At 31.9% G+C, this 25,974-nt stretch overlaps 1 protein-coding gene across 1 annotated transcript in view; it reads left to right on the top strand.

Annotated features, from left to right (window-relative positions):
• The first annotated feature begins 1,458 nt into the window (after positions 1-1,458).
• LOC139491810 (dynein axonemal intermediate chain 3-like) overlaps positions 1,459-25,974 on the top strand; it is a 32,166-nt gene continuing 7,650 nt past the window's right edge. Inside the window, exons 1-17 of the mRNA XM_071279684.1 lie at positions 1,459-1,602; positions 12,571-12,661; positions 13,442-13,631; positions 14,133-14,201; positions 14,872-15,056; positions 15,464-15,568; positions 16,278-16,424; positions 17,203-17,361; positions 17,574-17,843; positions 18,569-18,647; positions 20,029-20,153; positions 20,568-20,741; positions 21,837-21,959; positions 22,768-22,841; positions 23,430-23,574; positions 23,822-23,906; positions 24,260-24,399. Of these exons, the coding sequence (XP_071135785.1) occupies positions 12,590-12,661; positions 13,442-13,631; positions 14,133-14,201; positions 14,872-15,056; positions 15,464-15,568; positions 16,278-16,424; positions 17,203-17,361; positions 17,574-17,843; positions 18,569-18,647; positions 20,029-20,153; positions 20,568-20,741; positions 21,837-21,959; positions 22,768-22,841; positions 23,430-23,574; positions 23,822-23,906; positions 24,260-24,399 (2,142 nt within the window). The 5' untranslated portion in view covers positions 1,459-1,602; positions 12,571-12,589. The remainder of the gene's footprint in view (positions 1,603-12,570; positions 12,662-13,441; positions 13,632-14,132; positions 14,202-14,871; positions 15,057-15,463; positions 15,569-16,277; positions 16,425-17,202; positions 17,362-17,573; positions 17,844-18,568; positions 18,648-20,028; positions 20,154-20,567; positions 20,742-21,836; positions 21,960-22,767; positions 22,842-23,429; positions 23,575-23,821; positions 23,907-24,259; positions 24,400-25,974) is intronic.

Below are 25,974 nucleotides of genomic sequence, written 5' to 3'. Positions count from 1 at the left end.
AATGGTCGAAATTAGAAAAAAAAAGCTTCCCCAAGCACGTTACGATCGAGTTTTGAACCCTTGAATCCCCTAATTAGAGGTATCTCGTATATACCATAAGAAAGCTAATAAAATAAGGAAGAAAAGCTATATAGCGAATATATGGCACAGATCCGGTTTGAGGAGTACTATAGCGCGCAAATATAAAAATGGTCGAAATTAGGAAAAAAAGCTTCCCGAAGCACGTTACAATCGAGTTTTGAACCTTTGAATCTCCTAATTACAGGTATCTCGTATATACCATAAGAAAGCTAATAAAATGAGGAACAAAAGTTATATAATGAATATATGGCACAGGTCCGGTTTGAGGGGTACTGGAGCGCCCGAATATAAAAATGGTCGAAATTAGGGGGAAAAAAAGCTTCCCCAAGCACGTTACGATCGAGTTTTGATCCCTTGAATCCCCTAATTACAGGTATCTCGTATATATATTAAGAAAGCTAATAAAATGAGGAACAAAAGCTATATAGCGAATATATGGCACAGATCCGGTTTGAGGGGTACTGGAGCGCCCGAATATAAAAATGGTCGAAACTAGGGAAAAAAAAAGCTTCCCCAAGCACGTTTATACGATCGAGTTTTGAACCCTTGAATCCCCTAATTACAGGTATCTCGTATATACCATAAGAAAGCTAATAAAATGAGGAATAAAAGCTATATAGCGAATATATGGCACAGATCCGGTTTGAGGGGTACTGGAGCGTCCGAATATAAAAATGGTCGAAATTGGGAAAAAAAAGTTTCCCCAAACACGTTACGATCGAGTTTTGAACGCTTGAATCCCCTAATTACAGGTATCTCGTATTTACCATAAGAAAGCTAATAAAATGAGGAACATAATAGCTTAGATGCTCTTTATTTGAACTCTGTGGATAGTTATCTCATTGATAATTCTACCACATCTCCGTATTTTCATATTGAAGATAGAAATGTAGTTTGATAAAATTCTGTTCGAATTAAAATAAACTGTGTCGTTCGTTCGTCGGATGTTATAGTTAGGAATTTAAGGATTTTGTGCTTTCTTTGTCTTTTAGATAACAACTCACACCCCTTATCCTTGATACATATTATACGGAAAATTCGACATTTTTTTTTAAATTTAATTTAAAAAAAAACTTTATTTCATAGCAAAACACTAGCTAAAGCACTATTCAAAATTAAAATTTATTCAACACAAAATCTTTAAAAGGGGTGCAAACACGAAAAGGGGCGAACGAGAATGGGAAAACGAGCACCTGTTTTAAAAGGTTCCCGCCATTTAAACTTTCCATTTCTCGAAGACCAAAATAATACTTGTTCGTTTAAATAAACACCATAACTACTTCTTAAATTAATTATATCAGCACTGAATTTCAGTTTGGGTCATATATATATATGCATAAAATGAATATAAATTTAATCTGTTGCTCTTGGAAACAAACATTGCTTACATCCGGGAACTTTAATAATGGACGCCAACACTCAAACAAATCCGATTTGAAAAGGCCAAAGCAACAAATAGTCACAAGTTTTGCTCCAAAGGCTTAATATTTGACCAGGACATTCCGTTTATAATAAAATATTGTAAGCACAGGTTGAAACAATATTACAAAAAGTACAAACATACCAATAATGCCGTTATACCAACTAAAAACGCACATGAACTATAATTTTGTTGACATGGACTTTCCTCAATACTGACAATAGTCATGTTTGTGCAAAAACAAATTTTGGTGTTGGTGATCTAGCGCTTAAGATCGATCGCTTCACTGATAAAAAGTCTTAGGTTCGATCCGAACTTGGGGCGCTCGAAATTTCAGTATATATCCTCGTGTGATGTGTTTTTGTACTTCACTGCTTACGTTTTTCACTGTTGCGGTCTCACTAATTAGCGACAACAAGAATTTTAGCGACAACAAGCTTCAACAAGCGACAACAAGAATTATTTTAGCGACAACAAGCGACAAGAAACTATTTAGCGACAAGAAAACATTATCATACCTGTCAACCTCTGAAAATGAAAAGTCAGGTCATGACCTGCATTGAGAAAAAAAACCTCAGGTCATAACGCGTACGACATTTTGCGGGCTCAATTGAAGAACAAAAATATGTTTACATATAATTTACATAGTCAATATGTATATGAAACAGTTAGAACATGTATACAAGTTTATTTCAGACTATAGACGTATTTACACTTGTATGCAAATTTGTCCGCCATTACGTAAAATCACACAGGTTCCCGTAAACTTTGACATCATAATTTAAATTATTTGACGTCACAATTTAAAAATGATTGTTGCTTGACGTCAAAAGGTGATTCGGAGTAGATCTAAGGTCATTCGGAGGCAAGATTCAGCTAAATACCAAAAGTGTAAATACGTTTATTGTTATATTCCATAGTAGCAGACTTGGCATTCTTTAAAAGAACTGCACTTGGTTTCAGTTCATAGCAATGCAAATGTGTATTCATTTTACAAGAAAGAAGAGCACACAGTGTATCCTTATTAAGATCAGCCCTAAACTCTGTAGCTATTTTCTTTACTAAAGAAAATGCCCTCTCACTGTCTGCATTGCTGTTTGGCAAAACCAGTAATGTTTTAGCAAGTTTTGACAAAACAAAAAATCTTGGCTTGTTAAGAAAAATGTCATGCAACTTGGACATTTCTCCCCAAAATGTACCAATGTCAGTTTCAGGGGAAGTGCAAAGTGGAAGTTCATCTAATGGGGTCAACTGATAGTCACTGAACTCATCTTGTAGCTTGTTGAAAATATCGTTACGTAGCTCAGGTAAACAGTCCTACATTTTGACTTTTGGTTACATTGAAAAAGACCGATAAAACCGAAGGTCGTATTACTTCTAAATACCGGAAACAATTCCGGTCAGAAATCCGGGTGAAACGGGTAATGTTAGAAATTCCCGGGACCCGCCGGGTAAAGAAAAACTCCCGGGTGAGAGGTGAAAATAACGGGTGTCACCCGCAAAAAACGGGTGAGTTGACAGGTATGCATTATTTTTTGGAAAGTTTGCTATAGCTTGCTATAGCAATAAACTTTCTTAAGGCATCGGCCTAACCGGAAAAGAGACAGCCTAACTTACTTTAGGAAGTGTGTCCTACTTCTAGATAATGTAGTACTGGTGTTTGAAAACTAAAGATGCTTTTGAAATTTTGAGCTCTTCTATTTTAATAGCATACAGCTTGAATAAAAAATGCACTGAATTTTCATCAATAAATCAAATAATTCAACTTCATTTGAAAGACGAACAAAAACTACTTCGCGGATCTGCGCTACGCGGAAAGTAAAATCAATACACACACGAGACAGCAGTTTCTACGTTATGATTTTATCGGTATTCTTCAGACATGCGTCAGATCCATATATGTGTGCCTCCAAACGGGAGTACTACAATCCCGGTTCAAAGGTTTCCTACCTTCCTCCGGTTGAAGAGAAAATTAATAGCGTGTTTAAAATATTTCATGAATGAACATTTTTCGTCGCTTTATACTACGATTTTTACAAATTTCTATTCAATATGTAAAAGCCCGAGAGTATCGGAAGTATCATGGTATCTCATCTGATCTCGGCCCACAACAAACTCGGCCTTTTACATATTCGGCATAAGAAATCGGACTATAACAAAAATCGTAATTATACTAATTGCTATTAAGACTCCTAAACAAAGTTTTTGCTCATTTCTTATTATTTTTCTCCTTGGGGTCTATTTAGTTGTATTTTGAGGGGCCAACAGAAGGGAGGAATTTACTAAAGAACCCTAAGGGATTTTTTTTTTAAATTTTCAATAACAATAATAAATTATAAACTTGAAGAAAACAGTAAGTGACAGACACACATGGTTTTCAGTAATGATCACAGGACCATAAAACAAATCAAATTAATTAAATTTAGGTTGAGTCCATGGTGTCACCCCACCTAACCCCTCATGTTTGAATACTTAAAAACAGTCAGATCCCAACTCCTAAACATTATATGTTCTTTATATGTTACAATAAAACAAATCAGATGAAATAAAAGGCGAGTCCCCTGGGGTCACTCTCACCCCTGGTTTTTTGAGAACTTATTAACAGTTGAGACTTCAACCAATATACCATATATATTATTGTATGGGACAATGAAATAAATCAAATGAAATATAGAGGAACTCCAGAGGGGTCAGTCACCCCACCCATAAACCATATGTATTTTTGTATGTGGCAACAAAACAAATCAAATGAAATAAAGTGGGTGTCCCTTTGGGTCAGCCCCAACCCCTCATGTCTGGGAACTTAGAAACTGTCTAGATCCCCACCCCTAAACCATAAATATTTTTGTATAGGGCAACAAAACAAATTCAATGAAATAAAGTGGGAGTCCCTTTGGGTCAGCCCCACCCCCTCATGTCTGAGAACTTGTAAACGGTCGAGATCCCCACCCCTAAACCATATATATTTTTGTATAGGGCAACAAAACAAATCAAATGAAATAAAGTGGGTGTCCCTTTGGGTCAGCCCCACCCCCTCATGTCTGAGAACTTGTAAACGGTCGAGATCCCCACCCCTAAACCATTTATATTTTGGGAGTCCCTTTGGGTCAGCCCCACCCCCTCATGTCTGAGAACTTGTAAACGGTCGAGATCCCCACCCCTAAACCATATCTATTTTTGTATAGGGCAACAAAACAAATTCAATGAAATAAAGTGGGAGTCCCTTTGGGTCAGCCCCACCCCCTCATGTCTGAGAACTTGTAAACGGTTGAGATCCCCACCCCTAAACCATATATATTTTTGTATAGGGCAACAAAACAAATCAAATGAAATAAAGTGGGAGTCCCTTTGGGTCAGCCCCACCCCCTCATGTCTGAGAACTTGTAAACGGTCGAGATCCCCACCCTTAAACCATATCTATTTTTGTATAGGGCAACAAAACAAATTCAATGAAATAAAGTGGGAGTCCCTTTGGGTCAGCCCCACCCCCTGTTGTTTGACAACTTGGAAATGGTCAAGATCCCCTCCCCTTAACCATATATATTCTTGTACTGGACAATAAAACAAATCAAATTCAAAAGAAGGCGAGTCCCTAGGGGTCACTCCCATCCCCTTGTTGTTTGAGAACTTGTAAACGGCTGAGATCCACACCCACAAACCATATATATTTTTGTATGAGAAAATAAAATAAATCAAAATGAAATATAGAAGAAGTCCACAGGGGTGACCCAACCAACTTTTTTTGGAAAACTTATACGGTCGAGATGATCACCCCTAAACCATATATATTCTATTTTATGGGGCAACAAAACAAAACCAATGAAATATAGTGGGAGTACCTCTGAGTCATCCCCAACCCCTCATGTTTGAGAACTTGTAAACGGTTGAGATCCCCAACCCTTAATCATAAATATTTTTGTATTGGACAATTAAACGAATAAAGTGAAATATAATTAAGTCCCTCGGTGTAACCCCACCCCATCCTGTTTTGAGAACTTGTAAACAGTCAAGATCCACCCCCTTTTCGAAAACTTGAAAACTGTTGAAATCCCCACACTGAAACAACATATATTCTTGTACGGAATAATAAAACAAATCAGATGAAATAAAAGGCTAGTCCCCTAGGGCCACTCTTACCCTACCTCCTGCCTGTTTGAGAACTTGTAAACTGTCTAGATCCCCACCCCCAAATCATGAATATCACTTTACTAGACCGGACCAATTTGTATTGGATTTTGCTTAATGTCAGGCGACCCGTGGGAATGACTAATTTTGAGAGCTTTGTTTGGGAGACTTCGTAGCAGCATCCTGTTACAATTATTTCTTGATAAAGTTTTTTCTTTTTTAAGTAGGAAAAAAAGGTAACCATGCAATCTACACACTATCTATTTGAAATATTACAATCTACAGTTGCAAACTTTCCACAGGTGCTATCCAGCACTTTGATTAATTAAAATTAATTATTGCAATAAATATTAAAAGAATATGCAAAAGAAAATAATTTTAGCGACAAGAAAGTTAAAATTGATAGAAAAAAATGAAACATTATTTACATAATATTTTATCATCTATTATGAATAACAGCCAGTATTACGTTTAATTATTGTATTATGAGATTACTTTTCCTTGTGTTTTAGAACATATTATTTATCTTATAATTTGTTTTTTAAAACTCGTTTCGTGCAATATATATTAAGCTCGCAAAATGAATTATTTGTGCATCATTGTCCTGAAAATATTGACACAAATTGTGAAATACAAAGAACTGAAAAAAAACATTAAATACAAATTTCTTTATATCTAATAAAAAAAAATGTTTTCTTGTCGCTAAAATAATTCTTGTTGTCGCTTGTTGTCCCTTGTTGACGCTTGTTGTCGCTTGTTGACGCTTGTTGTCGCTAATTAGTGAGACCCCACTGTTGAGTTTTTATTCAGGTGTTTACTAAAATTTTAAAAGCATCTTCTGTTGAATTTTTATAGGTATCTAGATTTTATGTCAAGGGCTTTCTAGACTATTAAACAATTTTTTAATGTTTCCCATTACTTTGCGATTTTCATATGTAAAAAAAAATGTCATATGTTTTCGTATAAATTAAAAACTTGTTCAGTATAGGACAGGAAATGACTATAAAATCTGGAAATGAGTACTTTTAAAAGTCTTTGTGATTGCTTAATCACAAAATTCTATTAATATTAAAATGTATTTATATATATAACCCATTCAAGAGAGAATCAGCGATATAGCCTTCCAGAAGCAAGAGACAGCTGACATCTATCAAAATAAAAAATTTAACTTTTTTTAATATACTATATAAACCAAATAGTAGACCCTTGTATGTTGATCAATGCAAATCCAAATGTGATAGATCAACATTATGTAGATTGAGGTTAAGTGCTCATACTTTATCTATTGAAAGAGGGCAATATCTAAAAATACCAAAGTAGAGTAGGGTATGTCTTCTTCTTCTTCCAGGTAAGGAACTGGATTCAATACTGAATGTTCATGGTTCCGCACGAAAACTTTACGCAGTGTCGGGCAACACAGAAAGCTTTCTCTTGGCTATTTACAAATACATTTAAAACGTTAGCAAAATCTTTGTCTTTGCTGCAACAATGGAGACATTGAAGATGAACTACCCTTTCTTTTGAAATGTTCCTCCTATAACTATGTGAGAGATAACCTCATTAAAAAATTAAATAATGTTCTATTGAACAATAAATTAACTTTTTTATCGTATAACTTGCTTATATCAATTCTAAATAGTAATTCTCCAACAATATTAAAAATTGTTGTCAACTATTTGAATGAATGCTTGTTGGTGAGAAACTCATTATTAATAGGTAATTGATTTCTATAATAATGTATATGCTTCTCTTTTTATTTTCATATATTTCTCTCATAAATATCCACTGTCACTCCTTCATTGTATATATGTTATTGTAGTTTTGGTTTTAATTTGTTGCCATAACCATTTATTGTCAATGCGTTAGTGCTAATAAAGTTATCTTGTTAAGTCATTTTAAATATTATTAAATATTATTTCATTGCACTTTTAAAGATTTTTATAAATTTGTGTAACTCAGTCATATGTGCTTTACATTTTGAGAAAAAATACTACAATCATCAGACACTAGAATTTAATGTAATTCTTAAATGTTTGAGTCTATTGACTATGTAGCCTTTAACAATAAATTAACCATAATATTTTTCATTTAACAAGGAAATTAGACTATCATGAAATATAGTAATACAGCTGAGACTATTATAATATGTGTTATAGTAGTCTCAGAATACAGTTAAAGGAAGTACAAATGTAAAAAATAATTTTCAACTTTTTTTTAAAAATTGTATAAAGGTATAAAAATAATGAAAAGTTATTTTTCAATATGTATTTGAATTTTATATTTTTATGATTTAATCTTTTTCACCCATAAAACGTAAATATAAGGAACAATTTTGAATGGTGACAAATAAGGGGAAGTAACTCTAGTTCAGTTTGTAAACCAATGGTGCAATTTATTTACGACCTAAAGCTACTTTAAAGTAATTGGTGTTAATTAACAGTGTGTTTGACACCAAAGCTGTCAAGTGAAGCCATGCACTTAATGGGTCACTTAATTTGACAGTTTACATAGCTAGATGAACTTCCTGTTCATTGAAGAATTACAAATTTGCCGGTATTTCAAAGGAATATTACTTATGAAATCAATCTCAAGGCTAAGAAATACGGGTGAAATCACGTCATTTTTGGAATTCCCGGGTTAATTCAATGACCCGACGGGTGTTCAGGGTGATCCCTTAGAATTGTGAAAATCTCGGGTCACACCCGCAGAATACGGGTCAGTTGACAGGTATGATAAAGTTAACATACATGTATTTTCCTTTCACCATATTTTAAGCATAAATATGGTCACAAGAGTCTAAAAAACATCAATTGTGGGTTTATTTTGGCAAGATAAAAGGCATCCCACATATGAACAGAATCTGGAGCTATTTTTCTCTCTATATATGGCCAATTAAAATTAATTGATAGATTTTCATCCCCGCCCGCCCCTCTGAAAACTTCCCTCCCCGATTTTTTTTATTTTAGAAAAATATACGATTTCCGGATTTTGTTCATTTCCGTTACCGATAACCGTTGATAATTTCGTTTCATTTAAAACTTTCTGTTTCAAAATTCGGTTTTCGTGTTTCTTACTAAATGATTAAGTCGATATATTCTACTGATCTATGATGACAACATAATTTTCCGAGAATAGAGATTGATTACGAGAAGGTCGTGAAATATTCGGGTTACGGGTAATACGCTGTGTTCAAGAACGCAAATCGCCGTATGTCAAAGTGTTTGTGAGTAAAACACCTTGGATTTTTCTTATTTATACAATGACTTTGTGTCAAAAAATTTGGACTGTGAATAAAACCCAAAAGCGTTAGAATCGCGGAACACATTGATACAAAAATCATGACTGGAATAAAGAAATTGACACAAGCATGATTGAACTTGTTAGCTTGGTGACCGTATATATTGAGTTCAGAAAGTCGACAAACATACGCATTTCTAATTTAATAATTTATAGCAAGCCCTTAGATTTAGATCTATCCATGCCTTTCGTTTTTTTTGTAGACAAACAGCATACATCCTCTGTCCCAATACCCACAATAGAGTCGTCTAACAACTTTATGTTCCACATTGTAATTATATTTGCATATTAAGGACCAACCCTATTATTTCAACACTGTTTGAGTTTTCATTTTATTCTGTACTTATCATACTTGTGTTGCATACCAATACATTTGCATCATTTTATTAGAACAACAACAATTAAATTGCTCAGAACGCAAAATAAATTTGGTGTAAGTCATCCAACTGAAGAGAGCATTTCTCCACGTTTCTGCTTTTTACTATAAAATAGGTTTCTAAAGCGACAATTACATGTAGAACAGTGGTTGCAGGGCCGTAACTACCTATGAGGCAGGGGAGGCAACTCCCTGAATTTTCTACACCAAATTTTTTTTGAAGTGAAAAAAGAAATATTCACAATATGTACACGAAGAACATGAATTTGTATTATAAACAACACACGTTTACAGTTTTAACAGTAGTTATCATGATAATTAAAGGCAACAGTAGTATACCGACGTTCAAACTCATAAATAATTATGAGTGATATATCTGTCACTTTCCGGTTTTTTGATCGAAAGTGAACCATTTCAGTATTTATTTTAGTGGGTTTTTTCCGTGTGGCCATCCATCTGCTGTTATTCAATATTTCCTATGTTGTGCAAGAACGCATATATGAAACTTTGCTTTCGACAATTTTAAATTAAACTTAACTAATCACATTTATTTAGGAGCTCAATTAAGCAGAGGAAGTTCCCTTTGTATTGTGAATCTTTTATGATATCGGAAATTCGTTACTGGTTTAATCACTTGTTCGATAATTTTTTTAAAGTGTTAAGTCAGACAGTACGTCTTGCGATCGTACGAGAACATTATGGTCAATGCCTTAGTAGTCAAACACTCCCATTCGTTGTAGTTCTATACATGTCTGTTCAGCTTTCAACAATATTGAAATTCAAGGTCCTCGATGAAAAAAATATTTGCTTTCTATTATCTTGCTTTATATGTTTTTTTTTTAACTTACCACTTTGATTTCTAACAAAAATATAATTAAATATGATAATTGTTTGCAAAACAATTTGCTTCAGGTCCAAGCATTACTGATGAGTCTTAAAGTAACGTGTTATTTTAGCCATTTTACTGAGGGAAAAAAATCGGCGGTCACAATGTATTTAATGTTAATAATTATAGTTCAAAGTACGGGCTTCGCGACAGAGCCTTGGCTCACCCGAACAGCAATCTCAGTTTGTTTTTGCATAAAAAATGCCTCCAGGTTCAAGCAATACTGATGAGTCTTAAAGTAAGGAAATTGAAGGGAAACGGGTCATTTTTAGCCATTTTACTGAGAAAAAAATCAACGGGGGGCTGTGCCCCTAACCCTTCTTTCTTGGGGCCTCAATTGACGACCCAAAATCCCTGCCTCCCATGAAATCGAACCCTAGTTACGGCCTTGGGTTGCCAATCAGAGATATGTATTTACGAATTTGAAAAAGCGGCACCAGCATAATGGAGTATATGTGTCTCAATTGATACGTTGGTTTTGTTGAACGAGGAATTCTGCTTTCTCAAAAGTTGCTAAGACAGGTGTGACAGGGCTATGAATCAATCAAATTAAGGTCATCACTCGAGAAATTTTATTGTCGCCATCATGATATCTGATATTCTTTCTAAGTCATAATAACTTTCCATCATTACTGAACTGAACAAAGAAATAACACGACGACCGGTGCCTTATACTTTGCAGGAAATGCTAACAATTCCGGAGCACCTGATTTCATTTCCAGTTTTTAGTGGAGTTTCGTGTTGTTTCTTATTTATTATTTGTAACTGTTGATTTAAATGTCTTTTGGTTTTATGAGTTTTTATTATTGTCTTATACACTATACCTTATGCATGTACATGTATTTACATGATACAAGCTTATTATTACAATTGCATATATGAATAACACGTGACCATGGTGACAAGAAGGTTTCATATGAAATAAAATTAAAAAAATAAAATCCTCCCACCCGCCCCATTTTTTTCAAAAATTTGGATGAAAATCTACTAATTAATTTTAGTTGGCCTATTAACAAAAGAAGGCAATATGCTCTTACCTTTATGTGTTTTTTTTTAATATAATTTCATGGGGAGATTGTCGTTCTTACAATAATTTTAGAACGATTTTGTCATCATCATCAACATTCACAAAGTGCACTTAAATAATATTATCATGAAAACTAGGGAATTTTAATAGGGTTTTTATTTATAGAAACATTTATTGATAATCATAAACAAATATGCTTTCAGAGGGCAAACATTTGAAATCGTTCGTACTTGTGTCTAGTCGTAATTGCTTCCGGTGGGGCTAGTAAACTGTTGTATGTTGGTGTATTTTCATGTCCTGAAATTATAACATTGTGATTTATTTCAAACTTTTTACAAAAGACATATTTTTTTGAAAATAAAATGCAGTTTTCAAAATTTGGGATTTAATCATGTGTTAATGTAAAAAATTAAGCTTGTTTTCATCTCTATGTATCAAGGATGTATAAAATTATTAAAAGAATTGTCAATTAGATATTGAATAACCATGTAACATGTAACCTGTAAGAATTTTTCTCAACAACTATTCTAGTTATGCATATTTTTGACATTAAATAAAAATGGCTGAACTGGTAGGTTTAATTTAATTACATAAATGTAGTTCTTACGTCTTTAAAAGGGAAATTGAATGTGTCATACATTTTTCACGTTGTAGTGTTGTTGTTGTTGTTCCGATTATAGAAACCAAAGAACATGCGACAATGTATGCATGTACATGTACAGTCTTAATCGACGAAATGTGGTTGATTCGAAAACAAATGACATACGAAAACATATGACACGACAATAATTATTTTCATTAATTTGTGCTAGATTCTAAACTATCCTTAAAGCCTTAACCATAAACCTCACCCCAACCCATTCTAAACCTAATACAGGACTAGCTCTAACCCTAACAAAGAACATCCCGATACCTTACCATAACCAAGAATGCACACTAACTTTAAAGTATGAGGGTAGTAATTAATTCCCTTTACCTTGGGTCTCATAAGGGTCTAAGCATGATGTGGGATTGGATGATTTTTTTTATAGGATGACAAGTGAATGTCAGATAATTAAGCATGAAAACAAAGTCCAGGGTGATGCGGGAAATTACATGTGCTATTATGGCAACGAGAAGCGGGATACAGGATTTTCACTAACTAACAAGCAGGATCTCATAATTGTGCCCCTTTTAAAAATCCTTTACCCTCCCTGCTTTAGAGCTTGAGATGCAATGTACTTGAAAACTCAAAATATGTAATTATTTATAAAATGCATGATTGATCATTAGACATTTGTGATATATATAAATTGTGTATATGTATTTATATTCTGATGTTACGTACAAACTATGTATTTTTTTGTTGTCAATTTTAGAGCATAGAACAGAAACAAAATGCCTGAAGCAGAGACTAAAGATTCATCAGACAAGGAGAAAGAAAATGCCAAGCAGGATGAGAAAGATAAGGTAATAGTTTGTTTCTATGGTTACTTATTGTGCAATATACATTGTACTTTATAATCTCTGTTATTATGACACTCCTAATTATATAAGGGCATAATGTTTTTCAGTCTGTTTCTGTTCGTCTGTCTGTACCACTTCAGGTTAAATAAATTGGTCACGGTAGTTTTTGGTGAAGTTGTAGTCCAATTAAATTGTAACCTAGTACAAATGTTCCCTATGATATAATCTTTTGAAACTAAATGCCAATTTAGAGTTTTTATCCCAATTTCACAATCCAGTGGACATAGAAGATGGTAGTGCAAGTACATGTAATACAATGTATGGACACATTCTTGGTTTTTCTTTTTTAATGCAAGTAATGCCCTGACCTAACACTTACAATGACACAGACACGTTATGTCAGTGGGCCAAATTTGGACAGACAATTATTGTCAGTGGGGCAAATTTGGACATTTTTAATCATGAATAAGAGAACATGTTAACTATATCCATTTGGAAAATGAGGTACTCTGATGATGCCATTAGCAGGGCTTATGTGTAAAATAAGGTATGAAGGAGATGATAGGCAAATTAAAAGGGTTCCAAGGAAAAGTATTAATCAGAAAATATGTGTGAATGGGACACATCAGTAGGCATTTCATACAAAATTAGCACTTGTTTCAAAACTGTTACATTAAGTATGTCATGATAAATACTGTCATAGTTTTAACTTGAAGTTTTCTCTAAAAGAAAGCTGATTTTCGATATTTTAAGATTTTGAGATAAATTGATTTCTATTAAAAGGATACAGCTGCTGGCAAAAAGTCTCCTAAAGGAAGTGCTAAGAGTAAACCGGACAGTGCTAAAGGTAAACCTGACAGTGCCAAGGGCAAACCTGGTAGTGCTAAAGGCAAACCTGATAGTGCAAAAGGAAAGTCTGCTCCAGCAAAAAGTCCTACTCCTGGCAAAGCACCTGCAAAAGCTGGAGGAAAAGGTTAATATTTAATATTTGAAAAACACTGGAAAGTATTTGCATTATATATTCATAGTAAGATAAAGTAAAAAGAACAAACTTGAAAATGAAAACTTCACTTTCGTACATACGAATGAGAATAGAATAAATAGTTTTCAATGTTTTTCCAAAAAAGGGAAGAGTTAACGAATACACTGTGACTCAAACTATTTCACCACACTGTAGAACGGTATCATAAAATGCATTAATAAAGATTATAAGGCAATTGGTCATTGAAAAACATGAAATGCTGGTTTCAATTGTTTAAATATTGTAACTTCTATAATATGCTTCACTTTTTATTGGTTCAAATTCAAGGGTTTCATATTAAAACAAATTTAAAAAAATGTCTTTTTCATTTAAATAAATGAATATGTTATGACAAATGCTTGACAGCAATGCTGTTAGACAAGTAATGAATTATAAAATATTTTAGTGAACCTGAAATCCTACTTTATCACAAACTGACATTACTTTTTGTAGGTGACAAAAAGAAAAAAGAAGAACCAAAGACAGAAACACCAACAGATGCTGAGGCTACCGAGGAGGAAGGTATACACACATTGTTTTTATGCCCCATTTATGGGAATTATGTTTTCTGGTCTGTGCGTTCGTCTGTTAGTCCGTCTGTCCTGCTTCAGGTTAAAGTTTTTGGTCGAGGTAGTTTTTGATGAAGTTGAAGTCCAATCAACTTGAAACTTAGTACACATGTTCTCTATGATATGATCTTTCTAATTTTAATGCCATATAAAAGATTTTACCTCATTTTCATGGTCAACTGAACATAGAAAATGATAGTGCGGATCGGTCATCCGTTTACTTGGGACGCATTCTTGTTTATACTGGGTTTTTTCTCTCTCCATGATATATTAAAAATATGACATGAAACAGTACTTGAATTATGTTGAATAATTATAATTAAACTCATATGATGTGAATACAGTAAAAAATTATTTGGTTGCATGATTTTGTTGTTTAGGAATGAAAGAAATCTGATAGATGTACACAAGGAAATGCTGAAAAATGGAAAAATAGTATATAGCATTTTTGCAACACTATGAAATCTAATGTCCATGAAAATACCCTTTTCCCTCAATCCAAAAACAATTGTAAACAACAAAAAATAATCGATCCACAGGATATGCTTAATTTTAAAGTAAGTTGCTTATTCTTTTATAAAAGCTAGCATAATACTTACATTTTTTTTCATCTATTGATAAAGGTCTTCCTGAGGGAGTTGTTCCATTGTTTTTGTCATCAAAAACACAGGAGATCTTCCATTGCAGAATGGACGAAGATGTCACAGTAGACAATCCCATCAAAATTATTACAAAAGATGAAATAATGGAAGACTTGAGGATGAGGGCTGGTGTCTGTGATTTTGCTCCACTCAAACAGGATATTATTGTATGTTTAAATACCATTTTTAGAGTAATGTTTTTGTTTGTTTTCCAAAGTTTTGTTGTATTTATATATCTGTGTATGTATATAAAGTTGAGGACATACATTATTAATATCATTGAACAAAGTGCATATCAGAGACTTTAAGGAAAGCACATTAGCATCTGAAAGTAATAGCCTTGGCTTTAACAAAAAGAACATCACACTTTTAAAAGCATCTCAAAATATGTGAAAATAATTCCAAAGAGCAAACAACAGTCTTATTTATGAAAGACAGGCACTGAATAAGTTAAAAATGACAGCCCTTGAAATACAGGTTCTTGCCTAATGATTGATGTATACAAAAAATATTGCAAAAGTAGTTAGACAATTGCTTCAGATACATTGTAACTTGAGTAATTTTAACATTTCAGAATTACCCAACAGATGAAATTCTGGTAGTATATGATTCAGAGTTTAAATATGGTCAGAATTTCTATGTTGCGCTAACAGAAGAAGCTAAAGAGAAGATATTAAGTGTAAGTCATGAATAGTTGATGAATTTGACTTACATGTCATGGTGTGAATAAATGTCATTATCTACACTTTAATATACATTGTGTTGTATTGTATAAAATAAATGAGATGATAATGAATGTGGAGTGGATTTTTAAAAATAATTTTCATTCCTGATTCTTATGGACACATCAGTCCCATAATGGAAAGCTACAAACATTATGGCATATAATTGTTTTTATTTTGTCTGCAAGTTTAATGTGCCTCGGGTAATCATTGATGCAAGTTAAAACAAGTTTCAAATTTTCATTTTCACCACTTCCCTGGTTTAAGTTTGTGGAGATAAATTCATTCTTTTCACTTACCATGTGTAAAATCGAACCTCCAGGTTTTTTTTACTCGTATATTCTGTATAGAAAATCTAGAAAGAGATGTTTATTTCCTCTTTCAGTTTTTTGCTGATGTTCCACATGTTCATTTATGTCCTTGGAATTGTATTTCATCATATTATCTTTCTCAGAAATGGCTTTTTAGCTAAGCTGAATTCTAAAAAAAATCAAATTTTATTGCGTTAACATAAGAAGAACATCTCTTATATGCATATTTTATTTTTGAAAGAAATATACCATTAATTAATGCTTGACCATGTGAAATATGAAACAAGATGGCTTTTTTTAAAACACATGTTAAATGTGAATACCTAATTCCTCTATACATATTTTGCGATTGTAGGCTGGTGTAGAAGATGCTGAGGGTGAAGGAGCAGAGGCAGAGGAAGAGATTATATACACATATACACCTCCAGAATCTAAAGAATGGGTCTCACTTGGTAGTGAGAAGGAAATTAAAGAGGAAAATGTGGTTGAAAATAGACGAAGGGTATGTTACAGGGTTGTGAAAATGGCATTATAAAATGTGAAACAAAGCATTGGTTGTGTACAAGTGTTCCAAAATGTCTTTTATTTCCAAACAAGTTCTTTTTTTTTAAAGAATGAAAAGCTTTCTATAATTTGCCCTTTTTTAACTCTTAATTACTTTCGAATCAAACTTCAATAAAATTCCTTGTGACCAAATGTTTAATATGAAGAATTAATTTATTGCAAACACGCTTAATATTTAAACACAAGTGACACAGAAAAATGTACATTTGATTATAAAGCTGTAGGTTATCATGATCGTTAAAATGAAAATAAATTTGTATTTAAATTGTGTAAAATCAAAAGAAAACAGAAATATATGTTTAAATATTAAAGCTAAAGGGAGAATATGAATACAAAGGTGGAATTGATATAACAATTTGAAAATATTCATCTAAACTGTATTTTGGTCACAACTAATTTTGTACCTTTGGTGGAATTAGTATTAATCCAGTATCACATATTGATTCTTAAATTTGTTTTGACGATTTTACAATTTCTCAGGCAGGTAAGGAAAGTTAATGTAAGGTAAGGTGTCTATAGGTTTGTTTGCATTTACACACATAGCCAGTGTGGACCAGACTCCTATTCCCAGTTTGGGATTATTAACCTGATTCCTTTTCCACACAATTACAGCTCTTTAATACAATATGTCAATAGATATAATAAAATTAGCCCAGCTTCAGGAACAGAGTTTCCCTTTTTCTCAGGAATCATTAGATTAATTTTCTGTATTGTAGATTAAGGTCTCCGTTAGAAGAATCAGAAAAGAATTTGGAGCACCTGCTAAGTTCTCTGACAGAAATGTGGCTGATGCCAAAGATGGTTATATAGAATGTAAAGGATATGATGACAGAACCTTTGATCTGAAGAAATTAGAACTTGACAAGAGCACACAAGTAGGTTTTTGTTGTTGTTCATTTATTCTCTCATCAAATAGATTTATCATTTATGAGCTTATTCATTTAGTTCATCTAAAACTTAAAAGAATAGATCTTGTTTTTTTTGGAATCGCAGTAAATTTACTAATCCTTTGGTGATGTTAAAGTTGAATGTAGGCCATATTTATAAAAAATAATACATAATGATGTAGCATTATAATATTTTGTAGGCTATTCCAACATTACAAGAAGAGGGCACACAGACTGATTGGAAATATCCAAGGAATGCTAACACACAATATTACCCAAGAGAGTTTTCAAATCAAGAAAAAGATGCCATTCTAAGTTCCAAAAATTTACCAAACTTTATAAGTGATGTGACTCCACGATTTAAAGCTGCATTACAACAGAATGAGATCATGGATGTATTCTTTATTGATTGGTTACATCTAGGTGATGGGGACCAAAGCTTTGGTAGTAAGGCAGATAATCATCTCAAAGTAAGATACTTTACAAGTTTAATTATGAGTTCAAATTTCTATAGTATAAATGTTGAAATTAATCTTGTGGCATACCCCTATCAATGTAAAATTATAGTACATGAATAGTGCAATATCTTCTACTCTGATTTTAGAATGAAGTTCACATGTAAAATGTCTTTATAGCATAATTGATATCATTTTGTAATATGAGGCAGGCATTACCTGTAAATGGGGACGAAGTTTGTATGAATTATTTTTTTGTAACTTAAGTATTTGTTAAAAAAAAAGAAACGGAAATACTGTAACGTTTCCGATTTTGGTTCTGTTGTTAGGGATTTTAGTTGTGACGTTATTTAGATTATGACGTCATATGCAATGTAAACAAAGAAACGCTATCATCAGGTAACGTTTGTTCAAAAATGAAATTGGTATTGCGCGTTCCTTCCTATTTTATACTAGACTGATAAATATATATTTTACTCAAAGTTTCATACAAACGAGACCAGAAAAAAGGAAGTACATTGTACATTTCTGCTCCGGTCCAGATTTCAAAACACAACAAAAAAAATTTGAACAATTTTGAGTTCATTAGTACAATAAAAAATCGGGAAATTTTCCCGAATTTTTTTTTTATTGAATTTTCTACTGTTATTGGGGACTTCGTCCCCATATAATATAAGAATATTCCTAAAATCATGCTTTTATGAATTAGTTTCTAATACTAAACAAAAGCAATTTTGTAGGAGTACCAGTCGTTCACAGATCTACAGTTTAGTAAAGAGAAGAGAATTACATGTATACAGTGGCATCCTACAATAAAAGGTAAGATAGTTGGTTTTATGGGTAAATAAAGTCCAAGATTTATAAAATATGGAAATAGGATTTGAAGTTGAAGATCAAAATCTTGGGGAAGAATGGGTATAATATCTGATTTTTTTTTGCCATATCAGGATTCATTTGCAAGAAATATGATAAAGAAATATGTTTTATTTACCTCATTCATTTACATATCATGATTAGAAATTGCTAAATTTTGAACTCATCAGATAAAAAGAGCTGCACTTATCTAAACATAAGGCAACCCACCAAAAAGGAAGCATATTTTTATGTTCAAGATTATTTTTTAGCTCACCTGGCCCAAAGGGCCAAGTGAGGTTTTGTTATCAAAAGCTGTCGTCGTCGTTAACTTTTACAAAAATCTTCGCATCTGAAACTACTGGGCCAAATTTAACCAAACTTGGCCACAATCATTATTGGGGTATCTAGTTTCAAAAATGTGGCCGGCGACCCAGCCAACCAACCAACCAAGATGGCGGCCATGGCTAAAAATAGAACATAGGGGTAAAATGTAGATTTCGGCTTATAACTCTGAAACCAAAGCATTAAGAGCAAATCTGACAGGGTGAAATTGTTTATCAGGTCAAGATCTATCTGCCCTGAAATTTTCAGATCAATTGGACAACGGGTTGTTGGGTTGCTGCCCCCCAATTGGAAATTTTAGGGAAATTTTGCCGTTTTTGGTTATTATCTTGAATACTATTGTAGATAGAGATAAACTGTAAACAGCGATAATGTTCAGTAAAGTAAGATCTAATAATAAGCCAACATGACCACAAAGGTCAGTTGACCTCTTAAGGAGTTATTGCCCTTTATAGTCAATTTTGAACAATTTTCATTAATTTGGTATATTTTTGTACATTTTTACAAAATATTTTCCTCTGTATCTAAAGGGCCAAGTCTATATAGATAGAGAAAATTGTAAGTAGCAAGAATTTTCAGTAAAGTAAGATCTACAGACACATCACCATCACCAAAACACAATTCTGTCATGAATCCATCTGTGTCCTTTGTTTAATATGGACAAAGACCATGGTGAGCAATACAGGCTCTTTAGAGCCTATAGTTTCTGTAGTGCAGTTCTGTTATTCATAGTAGTTTCTTAATGATGTGATGGAAGCAATATTATTATCAAAATTTTGTTGAAATTTAATCCTATGGCATACTAATATTATTTGAATCACAAGTGATGTACATGTATGCAGAATTATCTTCTTCTTATAACCAAACTTTAATATATTTGATTTCATTATTTGGATCATGGAAAATTTCTAAATAGCAAATTTAAATTCTAGTTGAGCATTTATAGCGATTTACACTTGGATAGTATGTGTTATATATTTTAAAACATGATACTTGATTTCAGGTGTGGTTGCTGTGTCAGTGGCAGAAAAAATGACATTTGATGATCGAATAGATTCCGCCGCAAAGGTGATCATGACACCATCTTTGATACTTATATGGAGTTTTACTGACCCTATACATCCACAGGTATGATAACATTACATTGATTGTCATGAAAAATTTATGATATCCATGCATTATGCAGTTTTATTCTATTTAAGGTCTGCATTTTATTCTTGACAATACTTTTTCATTACTAGAATGTGTTTGTGGAGCCTTTTGTCTGCTAAAGTGATTCCTAGATATGTAGAGGTGATAATAGTTTTAGTCCACTAAATCAGATTCTCCTAGTTTTACTGTTCTTATTTAGATTGGAATGATGGTTTTAGTTTCCATTTCAAATAGAAAATCTAGCTTTCTTTTTTATTAAAAAAAAATGGAATTAAGCATCAACTACCTTCAGTATCATTCTCTCAAATGTCTATTGTTCTGATGTTGTCCTTTTATTTCTATATATTTTTGAAGTGAATGGATTTATTACGATTTTTGTTTATTTTACAGTTACTTTTAGAAGCACCAGATGATATTTACAGTTTCCAGTTTAATCCATCAGATCCTAACATTATAGCTGGTGGCTGTTACAATGGACAAGTTGTTTTATGGGATATATCTGCACATGCTGATAGACTTAAACAACAAAGAGGAGGAAATCGGAATAAAAAGACAAATGTTTTGGTAAGAGCTGCTCACATTTTATATCTTATGAAATAATGAAAGTGATAAATATAAGTAATGCTTGACTTGTTTTGTTTATTATAGATATGAAATGTAGAAAAAAATAACATTTCATTGCTAGGACTTTGGAAGATTTTTATTGTCAGGTCATTCTATTAAATATCTGACTAGATTTTTATTGTCAGGTCATTCTATTAAATATCTGACTAGATTTTTATTGTCAGGTCATTCTATTAAATATCTGACTAGATTTTTATTGTCAGGTCATTCTATTAAATATCTGACTAGATTTTTATTGTCAGGTCATTCTATTAAATATCTGACTAGATTTTTATTGTCAGGTCATTCTATTAAATATCTGACTAGATTTTTATTGTCAGGTCATTCTATTAAATATCTGACTAGATTTTTATTGTCAGGTCATTCTATTAAATATCTGACTAGATTTTTATTGTCAGGTCATTCTATTAAATATCTGACTAGATTTTTATTGTCAGGTCATTCTATTAAATATCTGACTAGATTTTTATTGTCAGGTCATTCTATTAAATATCTGACTAGATTTTTATTGTCAGGTCATTCTATTAAATATCTGACTAGATTTTTATTGTCAGGTCATTCTATTAAATATCTGACTAGATTTTTATTGTCAGGTCATTCTATTAAATATCTGACTAGATTTTTATTGTCAGGTCATTCTATTAAATATCTGACTAGATTTTTATTGTCAGGTCATTCTATTAAATATCTGACTAGATTTTTATTGTCAGGTCATTCTATTAAATATCTGACTAGATTTTTATTGTCAGGTCATTCTATTAAATATCTGACTAGATTTTTATTGTCAGGTCATTCTATTAAATATCTGACTAGATTTTTATTGTCAGGTCATTCTATTAAATATCTGACTGTCTTATTTAAAATTGAAGAAGTCAGCTTAGCAATAAAAACCTTCTCAAGGAAAGGAAACAATTGCTAAATTATAGGTTTTCTTAATTAAGAGAGGCATATATAAAATGTAAGAAATATTCAATTTGCAAAACTTTACTAGGTATTAAAAGTGCTTTAAAAATTATTCACCTTGAATTTTTTCAGCCTGGTTTTGAAGATCCTAATGCATTAAAAACACCAATAGTACGATATTGTGCTGTATCTAGTATAGAAAATAGTCACAAAGCTACAATAACAGATTTATTATGGGTACCAGATCATATGGAGGTAAGCACAAAGCTACAATAACAGATTTATTATGGGTACCAGAACACATGGAGGTTAGTACAAAGCTACAATAACAGATTTATAATGGGTACCAGATCATATGGAGGATGGAGGTAAGCACAAAGCTACAATAACAGATTTATTATGGGTACCAGATCATATGGAGGTAAGTACAAAGCTACAATAACAGATTTATTATGGGTACCAGATCATACGGAGGTAAGCAGGGAAGAATGCAGGAAATATTACATTGAGTTTTTATTAATAAGTGTTTTGTGATCAAGCATTGTAAAGGTGAATCGCCAAAATACAGACTTTCAACATGTACTCATAAAGATTACTGAATTTATATGATTTCAATATTTTCTTTACATTTTTCAATTATGCAGGTTTTCATAAAACATTCATAATTTATTGGGGGAAAAAGTGGAAAATGGTTTATTTAAAGAATAAAGAACCATTTTTCCTTCTTGATGAGTATAAATTAGATAAAGCAGAAATTATAGTGTGTGAATTGAAAATCCTGTGACGTAAACGTAACGTGTAATTTAATTGCAGGATAAGCCAAATGAATAAACATAACTGTGTTATCACTTCACATATCACACTAATTTTGATACAATAAATATATCTTCATGTGAGAAATAGAAAACTAACCACAATGATAAGAAAATAAATATAATTTAAAAAAAGGTAGAATTTATAATGAAAATTAAAGATTGAAGATATAGATGCTATAAAACAATGTATATTAGAATTGGTAAGTTTTTCAGATGCATGTAGAATTAATGTTCTTGTATTTATTCAGGTAAACAGAATGGGTGTACCACAAGAAAACAAATCATTACAGAATTGTCAGTTAATGACATGTGCTACAGATTAGTAAGTAGATATTTAGTGTATTTATTTGATCTACCTCTTCAAGGATCAGCATATATGTAATGTAAATATAATTAACAAAAAGACATTTCGAGGAAAGATGAAATAACACAGGTTAACAAATAAGTTCCGTCGGTAATAAACTGCATACATGAATCTATATTTATTACACAGAATTTGCCCCGAAAAAAGCAACCTACTCAAAATTAATTGGTCTTTGCAGATAACTTAATTAGCATTCATAGATTTCTCAAATGACAAAATTTCAATAATAAATGCATGCAATAATTTCAGAACTTACAGTATACATTTGAGCTATCAAGCAATAGGTCTTATATTTCCATTGTTTTGATGCATTGAACATTTTTAATTCCATAGAATGAGTAGTATTGAATAATAACGTTTATTGTAAAAGGGTTCTATTCGATTTAAATGAACTTGATGCCAAATATTAGCAGCATATGAGTATATAATGTAACTTTATTTTTGAGTAATATCCAGAAGACTTTGTAAGAGTTGATGTAACCAGGTGAACATGGATAAGTTTATAACTGCATATCTTTTATACAAGGAAATTTATTTATTTTTTAGTTGTGTTCTGTTTTGGGATACTCGACCACCAAAAGGTCCAAGTCAGCTTTTAACAAAGAAAACAGATGACAAAGGCCCAAAGAATCCAATGGGAGTGCCTAATACATTTAAACACTTAGATTTGTCATGGAAACCATTTTTAAGGGTAAGTTTTTGTCATTTTGGAAGAAAATTTATAATTCCAATCAGTATTTAATAATTCAGAAAGTTCTGATATAATGAAATATTATCTGTATAAAATCTGCAACAAAATATGCTTGTCATAAATTATGATTTCATAAAGATTCAATACCATTTGTGTTTTAAAGTATAATTTGTTGAATGAGGACTCACCTTGATAAAAAAAACCATGTTTTTTTTCCACTGAGTAATTGGTATGACCTGAATTTTAGGTTCATCTACACAAGTCTGAACCAGGTGGTGATCATAGTCCTACTAAGTTTTCTATATCAGAAAAACAAGGAGACAGAGGATCACGTATGTATAATTTAAAAGAACAAAAGTTTATTTATGAAATAATTCACCGTGACAAAGTAATACAGAACCTAAGTTTGTTCATAGTGCTAGTATTTAAGGAGTCACCTTGTTTAATATAAAATATATATTTATATATTGAATAATTACTCTGTTTTTAATGTAAACAACAATTCAATGTGTACTGTGACAACTTTTATAATATATTTAAACATTACCATTTTAAACAGTGCATAAGTTAATTTCATTATTCTTCAGTTAAAAGATAATACACAATAAAATTGATTCTTCATTTAAAATGTTACAACATAGTGTTCAAATAAATATTAAATGTAGACATGTTGTTGTTATTTCAGTAAATAAAGCAACAGATGGATTAGATACATCTAAGTCAGATGCAATGGGTGGAGGATATTATTCATCCATGAAACCCGGGTCTGGCAAGGAAAAGAGGACACTGCAGAGTGTCAAGACTCATTTCTATGTTGGGTCAGAGGTAGACTCAAAATTTTACATTTAAAATTTACTCTCTTCATAAAAATGGTGATTGCATGACAGAAGAAATTGGTAGTATTTTATTCTGTTTAACCCAAAATTTTAAGGGTTTTAGGAATATGGATACTGAAGAATGTCATGCAGCCACCAGTAATAGAAGGGAGTGAATTTGAATGGGTCTGACTCCCTGTAATGTCCTGTTTAGTCACACCCTGCACATAGCTGTTCTATCTATTTCACCTACTGTTATAACAGAGCAAGCATAAACCTTTCTTCTTCATTCCAACCTACTTTTGCACATAACCTTTTTCTTCACAATTACATTTAATATTATTTTCTTACTTTTTTACAAAGTTTGTAACAGTGAAATTAAACATTTTTCATATATGTTTGTTTATAGATATGAATTAGTGTAATGCATGCTTTTATTCTAACTGTTAGATACTTGACACTGTATATATACTGATGATATACTAGTATGCACCTGAACATGATATGCATGACAGATCTTTAACATCTCAATGTAGCATGATACTAGTCTATATTGTTACATTTGATTAAAATAGTAATGAAATTCTGAAATTTATTATAGATAATAAATGTTTATATGGTACTTTTTAAATAATAAATATAGATTCTTACATAGATACGAGTGGATTATCGGATTTATCCAATCAAGATAGTTAAATTATCAATTTTAAAGTCCAAGCCTTGGCGAGGACTTTAAAATTTATAATTTAACTATCGAGATTGGATAAATCAGATAATCTACGAGTACTATGTAAGAATCTGTTTCTCTTATGATTAAAAAATTTATTTTCTTTTTTTGTTAAACGAAAATCCCCTTCGAGTGCCTTTCACATTCCCCCTGTTTTCTTATCAATAAGCAATTACTGTGTTAGTAATTCTATGGAAATTAATCCCTTTCCGAACCCATTGTATAAAAAAATTTAATCAATGTGTGGTTGCCTGTCATCTCAAAATATTATTGGATGATTTTAAGGAGGCTCGAGGGTATAAAAATTTCAGGAAAAATTGAAACATTTGTTTTTCATTACAAATTTTATTTATTTCCTTTTGTAGTTGTTACTTTATCATATGGTACAAAAATCATTCAAAACAATCAATTTGTGTTGTCCCCTGATGACTTTTAAAATGTATACATCATTGAAAAAGTTCCAAATTATCTCCCTTTGGTGGAAAAATGCCATTTTTTGGCTCTAAATTTGAAATATCTTTTTCAAATCATCGGTGACCTATCTTTTTTAATATAATTTCCATATAAGCTGTACTTAAACTAAATTATTGTAAAATTTTAGTGATTTCTGTAATAAATTTCTTTATTTTATTTCGATATTACCTTTATTTCTCCTATTACTTCAACAGAAAAAAACCACCTTTACAAAAATGTATGCTTCTTTCGAAGGCAGATTGTGAGCGCAAATGAACGGTGACCCCACTTTTTTATTTCATTTTTCTATTAACTATAAGATAAAGTTCATTTATAGAAAAATATAGAGAAATCCTATATAAATGATTTAGACCCGCGAACCCCCTTAAGGGTTATAACCTTTTT

This window comes from Mytilus edulis, chromosome 1, assembly GCF_963676685.1.
Source record: "Mytilus edulis chromosome 1, xbMytEdul2.2, whole genome shotgun sequence".
In the NCBI taxonomy this organism is placed as follows: Eukaryota; Metazoa; Mollusca; class Bivalvia; order Mytilida; family Mytilidae; genus Mytilus; species Mytilus edulis.
The sequence above is the reverse complement of the archived record's forward strand: the minus strand, read 5'-3'. Positions and strand labels throughout refer to the sequence as shown.